Source organism: Sceloporus undulatus, chromosome 3 (genome assembly GCF_019175285.1).
Source record: "Sceloporus undulatus isolate JIND9_A2432 ecotype Alabama chromosome 3, SceUnd_v1.1, whole genome shotgun sequence".
NCBI classification, from domain to species: domain Eukaryota; kingdom Metazoa; phylum Chordata; class Lepidosauria; order Squamata; family Phrynosomatidae; genus Sceloporus; species Sceloporus undulatus.
In genome coordinates this window covers 100,951,167-100,971,981 of record NC_056524.1, presented here as the reverse complement: position 1 = coordinate 100,971,981, position 20,815 = coordinate 100,951,167, and the positions used below count along the sequence as shown (strand labels likewise).

Below are 20,815 nucleotides of genomic sequence, written 5' to 3'. Positions count from 1 at the left end.
AAGTTGGATGCCTTCGGGGAGGGTGCAATTTGGAAGGGACAATCATAATTAATCCTCTTTTACTCAAATTTTCAGCTGCTTTTAAAATGTCCCAGTTTCTCTCTCCTCCTCCAACTTTCCCCCTTTGTCCTCAGCCTACTTGCTGCAAACTGAATTCAAAATGCAAAGGGAGTCAGCATTCTATTAACTCGGCAAGGAGAAAAGGAGAGGAGAGAAGGAGGCAGGATCTTGTCTTTTCCCAATTTGTTGTTGTTATCTGCCCTCAAGTCGATCTCGACCCATGGCAACCCTTTAGATGAGACATCTCCAAGACTCCATATACTCCACTGCACTGCTCAGGTCCTGCAAATTCATACCCATGACCTCCTTAATAGAGTCCATTCATCTAGCATGTGGCCTTCCTCTCTTTCTGCTTTCCTCTATCGTTCCTAGCATTATTGTTTTTTCCAGTGAGTCATGCCTTCTCATGATGTGACCAAAGCAAGATCAGCCTAAGGGGCTGTGCATACTGGCCATAAAGGCCAGCCTTGGGGTAGAGTTGGGGCATGGTGTCCATATGATGCAAGCCCTGACACCACCCCCATGGTGGCGTGATGCTGCGCACTGCTCCATACAGCGCTTGGTGTCACAGCGTTCCTCTGGCGCTGCGTCTGCAAGATGCAGCACCACAAGAGCGCCTTAAAGCTGTGGCGCCATGGCTATTGCACCCTTTCAAGGGTTCAAAAAAGAGCCACTCTTTGCAGCTCCTTTTTGTGCCCTGGAAAGGCCAGATCGGGGTTGTGACATGCGGTTTCTGTGGCCCCAATCTGGGGAATATGGAGGCGGCTATAGGCTGCCCCTTAGTCTAGTCATCTTGGCTTCCAGCGAGATTTCTGGTTTGATCTGCTCTAGGACCCATTTGTTTGATCTCTTGGCTGTCCATGGTAACTTCAGCACTCTTTCCCCAGTAGACTTAGGAGAAAGCAAACTGCTGCAGCCTCTCCTAGTTTGAGTGTTCATTCTCATTAACAACTTTTGTCAACTTCCCCCTACTCTGATGTTGCCACATGTGTTCCAGTTTTCATCCATGAAATTCTAGAAGATATGCAGTTGCAAACTGACAGAAATGGAAGAGCCATGTCCAGCTGTTACCAAGTCAGACATAAGATGTGGATTACTAAAATGTTACTACTGTAGTTTGAGAATAAACTGGCTCAGGTTGGCTCTAAGTTTGGAAATGTTACTTTTGCAACTATAGTTTTTACACTGCATCTGTCCATGCTGGCAGTGGGATTCTGAAAGTTGCATTTTCTAAATGTACAAAAGCAGGATCTTCAGAGAACAGAGCCCTCTTAATATTCAGAAGAGGAATGCAACACAAGTCTGGGTAAATTGCAAGCTGTGTAAAATATCTGGGCTGGCCAGACCCACTATGAATTCCATAAGCCTCGATTTCTTTTCTTATTTGATCATCATCAGCATCAGACTAGGCAAAAGCTTGTTGTGGTCTCTGAGACAATTGGTCAGACAAGCTTTTATTATTTGGAATACATTTCCCAGAATCCCCAAGCCTTATTCCTTTCAGTGTGACAGCATCATATATACCTTTATTTGTGTAGATATTTAATATTTGTAGAATGATGGGAAAAGGGACCATGGAACAAGTAAATTGGAATATGAAGATGGAGAGGGAAGAATGAGGCTGAGGGTAAGAAGAGGGAAGAGTAGATCAGGAGAGGTATGGAGAGAATTTTCAAGGCAATCTAGAATACTGTAAGTCACATACGTACATGCAGTCTGCCACACCAAATCCTTCTAAAGCCTAGTGAAACATAACATGACATAGTACATGCATCATTTTTCTGATTAACTTTGATGAACCTCCAGTCATTATCCATTATAGTAACAGTAAACTGGAAATGCTGCTTTGTTAGTGTAACATATATAGGCAGTTTTCATGAGTCATAGAATTAATGGCTGCTAACACTTGGCACTGATAATGAAATATCGTATTTTTGCCTTTCCTTGGAAGTAAATTAGAATACACAACTGCAATTACACATCCATTGCTTTATGCAAGAGAATAGATAATTCTCTATTTATGTTGCTATTGTACTTTTTTTATTAGAGAAGTAAATGGACTGAATCATGGTTATACCTATAGGTAAGAACATAAGATGTTTTATGCCAATTTTAAAAAGGTTGAATACAATGAATTCTTGTTTGTTTTCCTTTTCCTCGGGTATACTGAACTGTACAGGGGCATTCTGTGAATTATCAGTATTCTTTAAAGGAAGTTTTCAGTACACTTGCAAACAATTGCTTGTGTGCATTTTTACAAGGTGAAAGGGAAATAATATCCAACATAAAATATTACAAAATAATCCCAGAGAACATATGTTTTTAATTGTTTGTTTTTCCATGGTGAAGCTTGCAGATCTGACACTTATATGCATCAAACATTCGGATAGCTGGTCTTAGAAAAGGGTTCATTACCATTCTAGGTTTTGATGAACAGAATTAATCCTTTCACATTGAATCTAGTTTCTGTCTACTGGATGTTACCAGAAGACTCTGCACGATTCTATTGGTGTTTATATGGCAGGTTTTCATGGTTAGGACAAATCATAAAAGCTATGAAGGATGGAGAATCAATATATCCAGCTTTAAAATTGCTAGGAGGTAAAGTTTTAAAACTCATGCTGCAAAGTGAAAAATGAAATTTAACCAGGCATTTTGGTGAAGGAGAAGTAATTTATTGGATGTGAGATGAAAAGCTGTGAGAGTAAACATCAATCTCATCTTAGACACATGTCACTGATTGATGTTTGCTCTGCACAGCAGCCTAGAGGTAAACTCTTTGAAATAGCATAGTAAGTACTTTATCTCTCTGAGGGAAAGAACACAGTTTTTATGTTATGTGTGCATGTGTTGTTGTTTTTTAAAAAATTCTGCTACATCTTCATGTTCAATCAAAGGGAAAACTGTAAATCAGTGTAATTGTTTTGCCCTCTGGCATTTCTGTCTGTAAAAGGAAGAAAAATATTGTGGAACCCTCAAATTAACTTCTGTTTGAACTAGGTGAAAAGTCTAAGAAAAAAGTCACATGCAGTCCAAGTGTAGCATTTTATTAATCATGTCACCAGTCCATCAAAAGCTGGTACTCCATTTCATTTGCACTGTGGCTTTCTCCTTTCACTTTAAAATGCTTTTAGCACTGAGGCATGTAAAGCTTTCACTTCTGGGAAATCACCATAAGCCATTAGTCACACAAGAGTTTATAAGCACTCATTATTTTTATTTGTCTGAAAATGAAACTGATGTCAACTGATTGGCCAGCAAAGGAGCTGTACGTGACAGATCAACAGAAGAACAAAAGTAATCATGCCTGTTGGATAGCCAAGCTTTTTAACAAGATCACGCCATGTTCATACATTCATATATGGATGCTTGAAGCTACCTTATATAAAGGTAAGCTGTTGGTTCACCTAGCCCAATACAAGCTCGTAAGTACAGCATTAGGGGGGGATGGCTATCTGATAGAATCAGATAGAAGATAATGTCAATGGATTGGACAGTGGGTTAAAACAGGCAAAATTAATTTCAACAGGGATAAATGTAAAGATTATATCTAGGCAGGAAAAATGAAATACATTAGTATAGGATGGGGGGATGTCTGGCTTGATAACAGTACATGTGAAAACAATCTAGCCAGCCTAGTAGACTACAATGAGTCAACAGTGTGATGTGGTAGCCAAAAAAGCCAATGCTCTTCTCTAGGCTTTATCAACAGGAGTACTGTGTCTGAATCGAGGGAGGGAATAGTATCACTCTATTCTGCTTTGGTCTGACCTCACCTGGAATACTGAGTCCAGTTCTGGGCACTGCAGTTCAAGAAGGATACTGACAAGCTGGAACATATTCAGAAGAAGGTGACTAAGATGGTAAAATGTCTAGAAACCAAGCTTTATGAGGAATGAAGGGAACTGGGTATCTTTAACTTGAGAATATAAGACTGACAAGTAATATGATACAGTAGTTATATTTAAATACCTGAAGAAATGTTATGTAGATGGTGGAGTGAGCTTTATTTCTGTTAATTCATAGACTAGAACACAAACCAATGGATTCAAATTATAAGAAAAGATGTTCCACCTGAACATTAGGAAAAACCTATTTACTGTAAAGGGTCTTCAACAGTAGACTAGATCACCTCAGAGAGTAACAGACTCTCCCTCTTCAGAATTCTTGAAATGCAGGTTGGATAGCTATCTTGCAGGAGTGCTTTAGTTATGGATTCCTGTGTGGCAGTGGGGTCAGCTAAATGGACCTTCCAACTCTATACTTTGTTGCTATGATGTAATCTTAACAAACAGGAGGTCACAGATAGAGTTGACTGTTATTACCCAGGAGACAACCTAGATGTTCAGTGTACGACTTCGGTGTCAGCCAGAAACCTAAAAACTGTGTGTCAGTGACATTACTAGGGTTGGTGTCATCCCAGTGTAGTAGTTCATAATGAGTAACTCATGTCATCCCTAGGCTGGGAGTCACCAGTCCCTCAGGAGCAGGTCGGACAACTATGAAAGAGAAAGACTCCAATCTACTTGCTCCTGACATCTGGTGGACCAGGGCATCCAAAGGGGTTGTCCACATCCCAGGTAGTTTTGGTCTACTGGCCTTGTTCACAAGTCCTCAAAACATGTAGATGGTTACATATTCTTATGTCATTATTTTTACAGCAAAGTTGAGTTTATTCTCCCAAAGGTTAAGGGCACAATTCAGTCACAGGAGAAACCTTCAGGAGTTCTCTGTGGCATGCCAACAGCATCCTGCCTGGCCTCCTTGCTGCCTCCAAGTGGACTGGTTTATTCTCAGGACCTTCAGTCTCCAAGAGTCCCAGTCTAGCTGCAGAGAGACTTGGCAGTATACTTCACACTGGAAGGTAGCTACTTCCCTCTGAGATGTCACCCAATGTAGTCCACACACCCCTGCACCCTCTAAAAACACTTCTGCTGTTTGTGGTAGGGAAAACAATGTAGAGGGGAGAAACATGGGCAGGAGTGGTTATATTAACCCTTTCATGCACATTCTTCTAATTCATTTATTCTCTTTATATCCCACCTTTACTCCAATATTGAGGAACCTGAGGGGGCTTGCAACAGGGTTAAAAACAACGATAGGAGCTGAGCATGTTATAATATTAGAAACAGTTTTAAAACAATTCAAAAGCACACCAGAAAGGGTGGGAGGTACAATCTTTCCTTCCATTAAAAGCCACTTTTTACCAGCCAATCTGTGGCTAGACTGTGAACTGCCATATTATAAACCTGTTCATCCCCTCTCCTGTTACTTTCCCCTTAAAGACTGTTTCTGCCACAATTGGGGGAAGATAGAAGAAGGGTGAAGTAACAGAGAAAGAGTACTCATCCCTTCTTTGTCTTATAACACGAGGTTTGCCAAGTGAGGACTACCCCATGTCCTGAGATTTGTGATGTTATAAGGGCTGCCTCTGGTGATGTCATTAAACATGATAAATTTAGCATAAACAACAGTTGTATGCCAAACAAATCAAAGAAAACCACCAAGTCAAAGCAACAAGAAAAATATATCTCTTTTTCAACATGACACTCTCACCCTGAGATTCATTCCCTTTGCCTTGGGAACTGGAAAAGAGGACCTATGTACTCAGATACAGGGCCAGGCCTTGAGGTCTGGGAACTCTATATATCACCTCCTCAAATTGTGCTTGTGCTGCAGCTCTGGGCCAAAGTATGGGGTCCTGAAGCTCAGAAGCCACCCCCTCTTACAAATCACCACCCAAGAAGTGGCAGGAGATAGTGGCATATGGAGGATGCAAATTGCACCTTGTGACACCCTAGAGGTGCGTGTACACACAGTGCCGTGGTACAGCCTGTGTGGAACTGGTGCAGCAGCTGCATGAGTGAGAAAGTATATCCCTTTCTCACTTGCCCAGCAGCCACACAAGACCCAAAATGGCCATCCAGAGCTGCAGCACTGCCCTCCTTAGCAGCAGTTCTTGTGGGGAGTAGGGCTGGCACCCCCCCTCCCCCACCACTGGTTGGCAGCTCCTGCACTGGGTGACACCAAGCATTGGCTGGCAGAAGATGAGGGCAGTGCCAAATAGGCCCAGGGTCAGTACCTGGGCTGAAATGAGCACACAAGGTCCTACTGGGACTGACATTGATTGCTACAGCATCCCAACCATCCTTCCCTTCCTTCCTTCCTTCTCTTTGTGTGTGTGTGTGTGTGTGTGTGTGTGCACGCGCACGCTAGCTATTTTAAATGGGTTGGGGCAGACCAGGCCTGTAGATAGTTACATCTTGTGTCATTATTTTTACAGCAAAGTATCAGTTATTCTCAGATACGTGTGTTTAGAGCAGGCATGGGAAGCTCTTGGACCAGGCAAGGATGTGCCTCCCCCTCAGAATTTTGGAGAGAGGTGATCCCCTCCTTGGCTCTATGCTCTTGTTGGCATCAGATCAGTAGAAACACATTCCATTCTTTTTCTTTAGTCATGGTGTTGCTGTGATTTAAGTGACCTTAATGTGCAAAACTACACTTGCTCACAGCATATATTCCTCACATATAAGGCATGTAGAAGCAGATGGAAAGCTTGTAAAGCTTCAGACAGGAAGGGAATAAATAGTAGCTGTGTACTCAGACCTTAGCTAGCATCACAGAGTGGCACTTTCCCCCCTTTTAGCTCCTCATCAGTGACACAAGTATCTGGAGTCATGTCTCTTGCAAATATTATTTTGGGCATGAAATACTTTAATTGGAGATGCTAGGCTTTAACTGGGGAGTTACGTGTGCAAAGTATATACTCTGCCAGGTAGTTGTAGGTCCTTCCATCCCAAACATCTGATATTTTCAGTTGGTAGTGTCCATTTGCTTATGTGAACCCAGCTGGTTCATTCGATAGGTGGAGAGAGACAGCTGCATACCAGGTTTTGTTACTCTTGTGTGACTTCAATGAACCTCTTTATAAACTAGGACTGGGGAAACCTTTGGCTCTCCAGGTGTTTAGAGCTAAAACTTCCATAACCCCTCACCACTGGATGTGCTGGGATGTTTTCTCCTCCTCTCTATCTTGGAAAGAGCAAGAGGAGACAATGATGGTGGCAGCACTGGTCATCTCACAGCTGAGAGAAAAGAAAGCCACAACCAAGGCAATTTCCCCAGTTCTTCCTTCTACAGTGGCTTTGATCTGGCAGGTACATAAAAATAGCAGGGGTCTGCATCAACTCCCATCCCCACCTTCTTCACTCTTGTCAACGTGAGAGGGCTACTACTATCCTTGTGTTTCACATTTTATTCACTTGCTTGGCAAGAGTGAGTTGAGGCAGGTGGCTTCTGGTGGGTGGCCCAGTCACTTGGCCCTCCCTATTCCAGCTGATCTGTGCCTTTGTCAGCCAACAGATTATCTTGGGATGGCTGTGCCTCTTGGTGCAACTGAGTCCCAGCAACTGAAATTGCTTATCTCTGTAGTAGAACCAAGACTCAAATGGATCATATTCAGGCATAAATTTATATACTGATGTCTCAGTCAGGTCATGTCTTGCTGATAGAAATAATGTTCTAAAAATATGGCTTTTCCCAAATAGTCTTTTTGATCATGGTGTCATTTCAGTCATACAAATAACAATTGTGCAGATGAGGTTTCATGTCCATTGCTGATTAACAAAGATCAGAAGAAGGTGCATTACTGTGAAAATGTTTGCACCATGTGGCTTTAACAGCCCTGTAAGGAGCTTGTTAATGGAAAAAAGGCATCAGAGAACTCAACTAGAGTGTTATTCTAAAGCAGCATTCTAATATAACACTCAGAGGAACAGCCATAAGAAAAATATGTTCATAGTTTTTGTTTACACCTAACTGTAATTGTTGTCTCTTTTGAAAAGTACTCTTTTTTTTCAAACATGCTTTGATAAGTTCTGTCTCATTGTTATCATAAGATCTGTTCAGTACAGGCTACAGACTCACTTAATATCTCATACCTCATTTCTTAAGTCTGTGTGTGAGAGCGAAAGAAAGAAAGAAAGAAATGAAGTGTTAAGGATGGTTTTCATTCAACTGACTGATGTTCTTGTGAATTTTGTGATCTCCTTACTAATTCAGATTTCTCCTTATAGAGATTGGGTTGGTTAATTCTATTTCTTTCTCTTTCTTTTCATGTAGTGCCTTTGATCCTGACAGAAATATGTTGCGCAGGAAAGAATGGGAAAGGAGAAATCAGGATACCCAGCATGAAGATGGCATATTTAACACAGGTTACTCCCTCTTCAGTGAACCATACAAGGTAGATATATTTTTCCAATATTGCTCTCATTTGTTTGGTAGTTATTATTGCTTCCAGTAAAATAGGTAAGCACTACCTCTTATAGAACAATTTTTAATACATGAGCGGTTCTGAGTAGAGCCCATTTACCTAGAGGCAAAAGGATGAACTATTTCTAAAGTTGTGTTCAGGATAAAAAACACTAGTCCTTGGGTTAAAAAATTTGACCATAACTTATTTACTGTGAGGATGATAGATCAACAACGTCCGAAGCAACAACACAATATCTCCTTGAATTGTGAGCAACAAAAGGGAATCCCTTTAGACCAGACTTGGTTTGGGTTTAAATGCCCTTCTGTGTTGAGAGCATGGTCAGAGGGTGAGAGCACTGTGGAATCATCCCCTCCCTCCCAGTCTACCACCACTCAACACATCTCAGTGCAGTTCTTCCCTTGTAGACAGGGTTGGCAGGATGAAACTGAGATGAAGATGGAAGACCTCATCTCAATTTCAACCTGCCAGCCCTGTCTACAAGGGAAGAACTGCACTGAGATGTGTTGAGTGCTGGTGGACTGGGAGGGGTGGGATCATTCCACATTGCTTTCAGTCTGACCATAGGATTGTAGACTTTAAAATTCTGCCTTTTATTCTGGTGCCCATTCGAGGACATCTATGATGCTGAGCTTCTTCCTAGCCTAACTGAGGTCTTGTTATGTGCCATTTCATCACTGGATTAAGCAAAAAGTTTTTCTGAGCCAAATAATATTTGCTGTACCTCTGCATCTAAACACCTGTAAAGCCCTGTCTGGCCTTACTTCTTTAAGGCTTTGACCCCATTCACCTTTAGCAGTGCTACTCATAGTGGTGGTCTAGGAACCAGTGCTGATCTGTGATATATTGGCTGCCAGTTAACGGTTTACAGGAAAGAAACAGTTATGGCCAATGAGCCCAAATATGGCCCATGACACATTGAGGAAAAGACCTTGCCAGTCCCCCATACCAGATAGCTTAAGAAGCCCTACTCTATAGTTTCTGAATTGGTCATGTCCTCTGCCCTTTCACAGCAAAAAAGGCTTCTTATGAGAGGTTCTCTAGGGATTTATCACACGGAGGTCCTTCCGTGTGGTAAACATCATGCAAGCGCCATGGGTGTGATCCCCCATAGTGCTACGGAAGTGTTATAGCGGCTCCCGCTCCGTTCCCGTCATGCACTCATAACTGGGGGAGCCTTCTGGAGTGCTTTTCTTATTAATGGGAACCCATGGCGCTTGCATGACGTTTGGGCAGCGCTTGCGTGACATTTACCACACGGAAGGACCTCAGTGTGATAAACTCTTAGGGCTAATCACAACCAGTTAGTGCAATAAGACCAACGAAGAGCAACTGGTTTATTTAAGTATAATTGGCTGGTAGACCAAAACCCAAACCATATCTTCTTTTGTAAGTGGATACTTATTTTAAAATACAAGTGGCTGATGAAGCATAGTACAGACTTTGTTGGCTCCTTTAAAATATCTTTGGTGCTTCAAATGAATTCTCATCTGTTTAAGTAAATACCCTAAAGGCCTAGATCCCATCTGATTTTGGAAGCAAAGCAGGGTCAGCCCTGGTTAGTACAGTGGCCCCTCCATTCCACCATATGCCCGCACCCCATTATTTCCTATCGGGCTCGAGCATAGGCGGATTTTCCCTTACACGGGAGGATCTGGAACAGATCCCCCTTGTAAGGAGAGGAGGGCCCACTGTATTACAATGGTACCACCATTTCAGAACAAAATGACCTATGCTATCAACCTCAAAAAGGATAACAGATTTGCCTGTGAAAGACATAAGTGAACAGTCTAGTAAGGATATTTGAAATTCCTTCAGAAGACAGAAACACAAGGCTAAATAGTAATTTTTCCTTCATTCAGACTAAATAAAGGAAATGAATATTTGAAGATCTCAGATAATAAAATATCTTGACTTGGTTTTTCAGTTGTTATGCTACTAAACTGCTGTACATTAACAATATGATTTTCAGTTGCTGTGTTTTCTACAGATTGCCTTTTTGTTTTGCTTTGTTTTACAGACTAACAAGGGGGATGAACTCTCAAGTCGGATTCAAAATACACTGGGCAACTATGATGAGATGAAAGAGCTGTTGACTGATAGATCCAATCAAAGCCATCTTGTTGGCGTTCAAAAGCCCTGTATCTCACAAACATCTGTGAATAAAACTGAGGAACACTTTACTGTTGACCCAAAGCCCCATACTCAGGCTTCCATTTGCAGTCCTCCAACTTCCTTGCAGGTGCCACCATCTGAACAGCTGAACAAAGCCACAACAATGAGTTGGCAAAAGTCTGGACATACTTCAGAGAGCCAGCCAAGGGGAACCAAACATAGGCATGGACTACCTGATACACGTAATAATGACTTCAAGATAGCTAACCAAAAGAACAGCTTAGAAAAGGTGAAGCTTTATGCCTCCACTCCATCATCACCATCTTTATCCAGTGCTGCCCAGGGCCCTTTATCATCTACAACTGTAGACAGCATCCGAACACAGCAGCAGCCAAAGCTGAGCTGTAGTGCAGATGTTGGAGTCCAAGCTCAAGAAAGGCCAGCAATGCATAGCAATGGACACTGTGTACAAAGTTTCCCCTCCTCAAAGCCCAGTATAGTTCAGCAAAAACCGACAGCTTATGTAAGGCCAATGGATGGTCAAGATCAGGCTCCTGATGAATCTCCAAGACTAAAAGTATCAGCTGAAACTAGCATGGTCTGTAGCTCATATAGAGGGACACCTTCAGCTAAAACAGACTCAGCTAGGACCAAGTCAAAAATGACAAAATGTAATATCTCCAAGCAAGAAGAAGTAAGTGCCAGTTAACAACAATGTGACTTATTTTTGACATTAATATTTAATTGCTTTCTCAGTATTAAGGTCTACATGCAGTTGCTAGTCCCAGTTAGATCAGCCCTATCAAATTAGCAGGTTTTACATAAGTGTTGACTTAGCATTCATCAGTCAAATCATTGGATCTACGCTAGCTTGAACTAGCAATTGACTTTATGACCAAAACTATGGAAGTGTATATTTTACTATATTTTCAATGTATTAATTGTAACTTAGCTTGCAAGTAGCAAATGTATAGTGACATCAAAGAAGTGAGGGAGAGTTCCAAATCATTTTTCTTTTTTTAAAAAAACAATTGTCTCATATATTGTGTGTAAACTGTTTTTGGCTAGTTTCAGATCTAAGAAAATATTGTCCCTATTAGTATACTGGTAATCTCATATGGTGCGCTGGTTGTATGATTTTTTTAGTAACTTGATCACTACTTCCAAGGAAATGTATTTTATTCCCTGCCAAGGGAACAAACTGATCCTTTAAGCCAGTGGTTCCCAATCTGTGGGTCAGGACCCCTTTGGGGGTCGAATGACCCTTTCATGGGGGTCGCCTAAGACCATTGGAAAACACCTATTTAATTACAGTTATGAAGTAGAAATGAAAATAATTTCATGTGTTTGGGTCACCACAACATGAATAACTGTATTAAAGGGTCACGGCATTAGGAAGGTTGGGAAACACTGCTTTAAGCAAATACAGTAGTACAGTGGGCTCTTGGTTTCTGCTGGGGCTTGGTTCCAGGACTCCCCTAGATACCAAAATCCATGGATGCTCAAGTCCCATTAAATACAATGGCATAGTAAAATGGTGTCCCTCATTAAAAATGGCAAAATCAAGATTTGCTTTTTGGAATTTATGTATTTTAAAAATATTTTCAAGCGGTGAATGTTTGAATTCCTGGATAAAGAATCTGTGGATATAGAGGGCCAACTGTAATTGATGAACAGCAGCCTCTAAGATTTGAAATAGATAGGATAGATCTGTATACTTGGTATTTATATATATAGATGTTTTTCTTTCTTGATGCATTGATAAACAGATTTGGTCATCACTCAACCAGGAGATTGTTGCTGGTAAAAAAAAAATCCTTTCTATGCTACTAGTGCTTGTAGTGCTCAGATAAAGAATGGGATTAATCTAGTTGTTAATTTGCCATGGGCACCTACTGGACAGTTTTTGTGTCATCACTGCTGGCATTTGACATGACCCTTTTTTGAGTAAGTAGGTCTCACCAAATGGGACAGCAAGATATGATTGTTCATGATTTATGAGAACTTGATTGATGATTTTAAAAACCTTAAGAGTTACCAGTATTATTTCTCAAAACTACTTGTGCAGCTTTTGGCTCCTTTTGTTTTTACAAGTGTGAAGGAATTTACAACTGGGAAAAATATATATCTGTTAAAACAGTTAATGCCAAATCTACCTTTAAAAAGGGATGCAAAGAAGAGGATTGTGTCTTACAATGCAAGATCCTCTTCCTCATTTGCTCCTGAAAGCTTTCATTTCTACATGCCATGAAGTTGGCTTCAGTACAAATGAATCACAGGAAATAGCACTTGAATACAAATTATAGGCCGTTAATTTTAAATATGCAGGGAAGGTTGATTTCCCCTGCAGTTCAGTTCCTCATTTAATATTGTTAATCAGCTTTGGAAAGCTCTCAATATCTTGGCATAAAGTGAATCTTATAATAATTTTCAAAAATTATTTTAATGAGAATACCCTAGCTATACTTTATGTATAAAGGCACCAAGTGTTCATTCAGTATTTAATTTTTAGGAGTCAGTTTCATCAGTATCAATCAGAATTCATATCCGACCTCCTGGACCTTTCAGAAACCATCCTACTTCTGAGTGTAAATGATAGCCTCTCATCTCAAGTGCTGCTGTTTCACATTTAGAGTTTTATTGTAAGCTGCTTATGAATTATATTATAAGAATGAAAGTCTGATGTACTGAAGAGAAAAATCTTAAAGAACAGGCCTCAGAGAGACACTTGTTCCCAGTATTGCTCTTCAAAAATTATTTGCTGTAGATGCCTGCATTTTCATTTACCTCAGACTTCTGATTTATATACAGTATTGTTCTGACTAGGAATAAAAAGCCAAGGTCCAGTGGCTGGATTCAGAAAAATGCATTCATTTTAAACTATCTTTATGCACTTCCATTTTAGAGTGTAGGCCAATACAGTATATCTACTCAGATATAAATCCCATTGACTTCAGTGGCCCTTCCTCCCAAGTAAGTGGCTAGAGAAGATTATTGTCTATCGCACAGGCCCTGGAATGGGCTTGTCGCGTTCTAAAAGAGAATGTTATGGGGATCGGAGGCAGCAAAGAACGCTGTTTACCACACAGCGAGAACTCTGCTGCTGCCACCGATCATTCCCATCACGTTCTGAATGTGTTCCCCAGGGGATGATTTTCAGTAATGCTTGAGAACGTTCCCATCCGGAACGTGATGGGAATGATCAGTGGCGGCAGCAGAGTTCTTGTTGTTCAGTGAGGCTTCTTCCAGGTCAGCGTGTATAGGGTTGCAATTTTGCCTCCCCTATAGTGCTTTTGCAATTGCAGAAGTAAGTGGTGCAGTTTAGAAGTGGTGGTATTCGGTTGTAATAATCTTTTTATTTGGTGCCATTGTGTTAAATGAGAATTTCCTTAGTAAGAAAATACATGTAGTTATCTCTTTCCCATTATAGTTGACAATAAACTTCAGTCATTTGGGGGAAGTTGCTGGCTTTAGGAACATTCAATCCATTGGGAGAGGCAGGGAAACATAAATAAAATTTATTATTATTATTATTATTATTATTATTATTATTATTATTATTTATTTTATATTTTTATCAATAAATTGCATTTAGGAATTTGGAAGAATTACAGAAGACTATTTGGAGTATTAGCAATTGTGGTTTTCATGAATTTGCTTTTATAATCCATAACAGTTCATAAGGTAGACTTCAACTATCCAACGCTGTGTACTATATCTGGATTGTTACTGACTCTTTTAATTTTGTTTTGATTTTGCATGGAAGCACAAATAGCTTAAAAGAAAAATTTGGACTTGTTTCTCAGAAAGCTAAGTTGCTGACTAGTTTGTTTGGACAATATTTTGTTGTGGTGTCCTAACTGCTAATTACAAAAAGATCTGTACGAATTATCAACTTTGTAAGACAACAGCCAGTGCTGGGATGTGTCTTGGGATCCAACAGACTGGAAATAGTTCTGTTCTCAGCTCTCTCCCCATCATATTGCAGCCCTCTGCCCCTCCAGAAAATCCTATCCTGAGATGTGGTGGAGGGAGGAAGAGTAGAATGGCATGGGATACAACAAAGTAGGATGCAGTGTAAATGTGGACTTGATGTAAGTTAGGATGTGTGTGTATAAGTGCTTTCTGCTGTATAATTGGATACAAGCCCAAGGAAACACATTCTGAGTACAGCATAAGATACATTAGTTCGGTCAATTTTTCCAACACTGAAATACATCCCATGATGTTCTTCTTCACTGAGTCAACTATCCTGATACTTCATCCAGATAAGTCTAAATATGCCATTAAGAATGTAATAATCACATTCTATGTAATCATTCAACATCAATCATACAGTATATTAAATTACAGATGTCTCATCATTGCTAAGGTCTTTTCCCAGATCAAATACAGAAAGAAGACTAGAGGGAGTAGCAAGTCAAACAAATAGTCACATTTAGGTTTTATGAATAGTTGAATACTACCCACTGACCTCTGCAGCCTCAGCAGCCTCTCTGTTCTCTTGCTGGGCTTTGACCATTAATGTGTATGTAGGCTGTTTGTGAACATCAACAATAGCAGCAGCTTGTTAGGCAAACTTGCCTAGTGGTGTGGCACAACCTGACTCGGGTTTAGTTCTTGCAGGTGAATACTCAGTGTATTCTCTAATGTACAGTAAAATCATGTTTCAAACACAAATATACAGTATCTGTATGGAATAGAAAGAGTGAATGGGAAAAATCATGACTCAAATGTCCCAGTTGTTGTGGAGCTCACATTCTACACTACACATTAAAAGAGACACAAACGAAGCTGTTCTCCTCTGAAGTCCTGTTATTCAGTGTGCCATTTAGCCATTGTGTTGTGTTGCCACTCTTTATTCATTGTGTGCTCATTCCAACCCCCCAGTTATAAGCATGACTATAAGAAACAGCCATTATTTACTAAATCAATAAGTTTACCAGCTTTACCCCATCTCCTCAAAGTGTATGTGGAAGGGGGAAGGATAAATAAAGCATTCTTTGTATCTGAAAGCAAGCTGACAGCTCTGTTAACTTGATTCACTACCAAATGGCATGGAAAGAAAGGAAATGGCATCAGTCTTGTCACAGGGAACAAAAGAAAGAGGAGTTGACTGTATGTGACTATAGGTCAGGCAGTCTCACCTAGATGATCCCAAACCCAGCTAGTCTGAGTAGATACGCCTTGTCTTGTTAGGCAATCCTGCTTCTAACCACAATGATGGAACACATGAACACTGAGACAGACAGACAAACAAAAAACACAACCTTGGGTTATTTTAAAAACTTGGAATAATAGTGCAGTTGATTTATCCCAATGTCCCTGCTGAGGTCACAGAAATATTTGGGACTGCTCCAGGAGCCATTTACGCTACATGAATATAGCCCTACATTCTACTTAGAACCATAGAATAATAATAATAACAACAATAATAATAATAATAATATAGTTTATTTATACCTCCCGCCTCTCCCATGGATCAAGGCAGGATTACAACCTTAAAAGGCACTTAGTACAATTTACAATCAATTTACATAGAGTTGAATCATAGAATTGGAAGAGACCACAAGGGCCATCCAGTTCAATCCCCTGCCATGCAGGAAATCACAATCAAAGCATCCCTGACAGATGGCCATCCAGCCTCTGCTTAGAGACTTCCAAGGAAGGAGACTCCACTGTCAAACAGCTCTTTCTGTCAGGAGGCTCCTCCTAATGTTGAGGTAGAATCCCTTTTCCTGTAGCTTGAATCCATTGTTCCGTGTTCTAGTCTCTGTAGCAGCAGAAAACAGGCTTGCTCCATCCTCAATGTGACACCCGTTCAAATACTTAAACAGGTCTATCATATTACCCCTTATCCATCTCTCCATACCCAGCTCCCTAAGTCTTTCCTCATAAGGCATGATTTCCAGACCCTTCACCATTTTAGTTGCCCTCCTCTGTCAACAGCCTTTTTGAATTGTGGTGCCCAGAACTGGACACAGTATTCTAGGTGAGGCCTGACCAAAGTAGAATAGAGTGACACTATTATTTCCCTTGATCTAGACACTATACTTCTATTGATGTACCTAAAAATCACATTGATCTTTTTAGCTGCCACATCACACTGTTGACTCATGTTCAACTTGTGGTCTACTAGGACTCCTTCAATGGAAACATCCTGTAGAATCCTGGTGCTTGTAGTTGTTGAGAATTTAAATAGCCCTCTCTAAACTGCAAATCCCAGGATTCCAGAGGATGCCTCCATATCAGTTAAAGTGCAACATTGTACTATAATTGTGTGGTGTGAATGGGCCCCCAGTTAAAGTCGTTTACCATTCATAGGGGAGGCTCAGGACTAACCTTGGATTTTTTTAGCCCTACACAAATTTTTTTTTTAACTCAGTGTTCATATTGCCTTTCACATCTCAAGTGCGCCTCCAGAGTAGTATATCAACTTTATGGCTGCCATCCTGCATTGCAGTTACAGATTTTTAAGGTAGAGTTACAGATCCATAACTGCTACATGTTCAGCTATTCTACATATTAATGATGATGGTACGATTGCCATGATCATAAGTACCCCCCAAATCCACCTTAAACTTAAAGAAGCTGCTCCACATGATGGAAGTCTGTGGTATGGTTAGGTGGGGCAGTCTGTGATGGGTCAAATCACCTGACGTGTTCCACTTGACCGTGCTGAAGTTTAAAGTGGGTTTTGGAGGTGGATTCTTTAGGTAAATTTTATCTATATAATTCATTCAGCCTCAGGGGAAGGCAATGCAAAACTTCCTCTGAACAAATCTTGCCAAGAAAACCTCGTTGAAAATTACTTGAAAGCAAACAGTAACAAAAATTCGTAGCTATGATTGTGATGCAGAATTTTAGCACATGCAAAATATTTTTTTGTCTTCAAGTAAACATTTGTGATTGCTGTCATTTGTCCTCCCATAAAATTATAGCTAATGGTTCCCAGTGTACTTATGAGAAGATCTTTTATTGTCTCACAAAGAGGGAAAGGGAGATCAAATTGTAATTCAAGTCTAAACTATGATAATTTCTTTCTTCACAAATTACTATTTGGAAGAAGCATTTGCTCTGATTTCCACTGTTTGCCACTTTAAGCTTTGGAGAAAATCATTTACAGTAGCAAAAGTAGAAGAGCATGGCTGTTGAATCTAGACATTTATCTGAAATGCCATATTACACGAACCCATTAATGTCAAGACATATCTTCAGAGCATCACATAAAAAGTCTGACCTTTCCTGGGTTCTTGATTATTTTTTGTCTCTCTCAATTAAGAAACTGTTCAGAAACCAGTTCACTGTGTGACCCTGACTATATAAATCTACACTGATAATTTCATGGTACTTCTACATTAGAAATTATGGTGTATCTATGGACATAACTTAACTGCTCTACCTCAGTACATTGGAGAGACTGTAAAATATGCTGTTCAGGAATTTCTCTGGTACATACTTTAATCGTTGCAATATAAAGGAGAGTATGATAGTGACTTTCAATAAGTAGGATCAAACTGGTGGTTAAGACATGAAAACCTCACTTAGGTCATGTTGAATCATGGGAACAATAATTTAAAGTGGAGTAAGAGCAGGGAGAAGGGCAGTGCTGAACCTTTGACCTATCTGTGGTTTCCTCCCCAAAAGTCACTCACCAGCCACTTTCCCGCTTCTTGATTCTGATTTTTGAGTCCAACTGAAAGAAGGAACAGCTGGGTAAAGCTATTTTGGGGAGAGGACACACCCATTGAGGAGATTTCAATCAAAATCTACCCTCCTGTTACTGAAAACGATTAGACCTAGTTCTACCCTCTGAGGCAACAGAGAGCAAGCCACAGCCTCCTCTTTTTGGCTGACATTGAGGTATTTAGAGGGCAGTCTTGTCACACCTCACTCTTCTCTTCAACAAGCTGAACATGATTAGCTATTCCTACTTCTCCTCATAGGTTTTGTTCTCTGCACTGCTTTTCATACTTCTTCTTCTCTGAACCCACTCCAACTTGTCTTAAAATGAGGAGCTCAGACCTGGGCACTATTTGAGATGAGGCCTGACCAGGACAAAATATAGTGCTGCAACTATTATTTGTCTTGATTTGGAACCTATGCTTCTACTAATGCAGACCGAGATTACATTTGCCTTCTTTGCTGCAGCATCACACTGCTGGCTCATGTTCAAAGACTATTAGCATCCTTGGTTTTCATAATTTAAGAAGCAGCTGCAGTGTGTTTGCATATCTGATCAGAATCACCAGTGCAGAGTATAAATAGGATTTCTTTAAACTATCCCTACTATCCCTCCTTCCTTCCTGATGTAAATAGTCTCTCACTGCCCCAAACAGCTTTTAGCCTGACACAAAATTGGGGGGCTTCTATCAGCCTGCTCAGAAACACATTTTTTTCTTCTAATGCAGTTTTCTATAACATTCAAATATAAAGTTTTTTATGTATATTTTTAAACCAAGCAATTTTATTTTGTTTTATTTTATTTTTGAACTTTACAAAGGAGTTGCAACCCAATGTTCATCCAGTTGCACGCAGTCTGTCATTTCTGTGAAATATAGACTTGAAGGAACATCTAAATATCCATTCTCTTTCAAGTAATGGAATTTGGAATCATCAGCATCTATGGTAGGATGTGCCTGTGAATGTGAATAGTTTATGGGCATTGCACAGCTGTCTGTGAAATACGGAATTGGACCAATCCCCCCCCTGAGTGCACATTCCTCTAGAAGGCAATGTAATGCAGATAGGCCATTTGCATGAGGCTTCACATCCTATTTAGCTCATTTATCAGATTCTATGGGTGGGTATTACAGGATGGGAGAAAGCATGAGATTAAATATGTCCATCTGCTCTGGGACCCATTCCTTTCAATTTGCTAAAGGTACTCCTCTCCACCTCAAATGCTGTCTAATGGACTTTTCAGTTTCCAAGCAGTTTCTTGGAATATGGTTGTTTATAGGCAAAAGCTTCTAATTCCTTAGAATGTTCCCTGGAACTGGTGAGGAACCACAAAGGAAAGAAACCATTCTCAAAGTTCTCTTTCCTGGCCTCTCTATGAAACCAGCTTGCAAGAGAACTTAGTAAGGCTATACTGATTGAGGCTGAGCAAGCCTAGAGGCAGCGTGTCATAGTGTTTTTGAGTGCTGGACTATGACTCTGTAGCCCGGGGTTCAATTCACAACTTGGCAATGAAACTCACTGGGTGACCTTGGGCAAGTCCCCTAAGAGGAAGGCAATAAGCAAAGCTCCTCTGAACAATTATTGCCAAGAAGAGCCTATGGTATGAGTTGCCCTAAGTTGGAAATGACTTGAAGGCACACAACAACAACAACAAGCAAGCAAGCTTATCCTCATAGCCTCCACCAACACAGTTCCCTACCAGGTCCATTTTTTAATCTATAAAATCCACATTGCAATTATAAAGATCCCACTCTAGTCAACAAAAGCATTGTAACTTCTGGAGGGAGGGTTGATACCTAAAAGAATTCAGAGCTATGGTGCCAGGTATTGCTGAATGTCAACCAAGTAAGTGTATGGTTATTGTATGTTGCAGGGCACAGCAAGAAAAGGTTTTAGAACTGGAAGTACCTTCACATGCCTGCTAGTGAAGCAGAAAAATATTTTGGATCCAGAGCATTGGGAACATCTGCCATTTATATAAAAGAGATTATGGAAAGAGAGGGATCAAGGTTGGGAGAGAGCAATTTATTATTGATTAGAACACATTAAAGGACTTTCATGTGAGCAGCCTCTGGAGTTTGGCTTTCTACATGCCTAATATCATCCTAAACAATACAGGGAAGATTTCATCCAACTACTCCAAAGAAATTGTGGAGGAAACACTGGTCAAGGAGATAATTAAGGAGAAACTAGATGTAAAATATGTAGGCTGCACTTTTTATGCTGATGAGGAAAAATGAGAAAAGGTTGTTTTTCTGTGTATATGATACATTATATGGACAGATCTTATATATTGTATGCATGTATGTATATTGAGGTAATATATATACATTATACATTTATGTATACATTATACATTATGTATAAATGTTTGTATACATTATTTATGTATACTATTATGTATATATTATGTACACACTTACCGTTATGTAGAAATGATGTATATACATTATACATTATATGTACATTTTATGAAGTGAAGCCCGCTGGGGTGTGCATATTTGAGTGCTGGACCACAGCTCTGGAGACCAGAGTTCAATTCCCTGCTTGGCTATGAAACACATTGGGAACCTTGGGCAAATCACACACTCTCTATGCAAAGGATAGATCTAGAAAGAGGAAAGAAGAAAGGAGGCTCACAAATTCTAAATGCCCAGGTCATCTTGTTGATGCAAGGTAGGGACT

General features: G+C 40.2%; 1 protein-coding gene across 1 annotated transcript in view; it reads left to right on the top strand.

Moving 5' to 3' along the window:
* The window catches only part of AFF3 (AF4/FMR2 family member 3), a 299,241-nt gene that overhangs the window by 44,693 nt on the left and 233,733 nt on the right, over positions 1-20,815 (top strand). The window contains exons 2-3 of the mRNA XM_042460463.1: positions 8,182-8,302; positions 10,353-11,141. Of these exons, the coding sequence (XP_042316397.1) occupies positions 8,182-8,302; positions 10,353-11,141 (910 nt within the window). The remainder of the gene's footprint in view (positions 1-8,181; positions 8,303-10,352; positions 11,142-20,815) is intronic.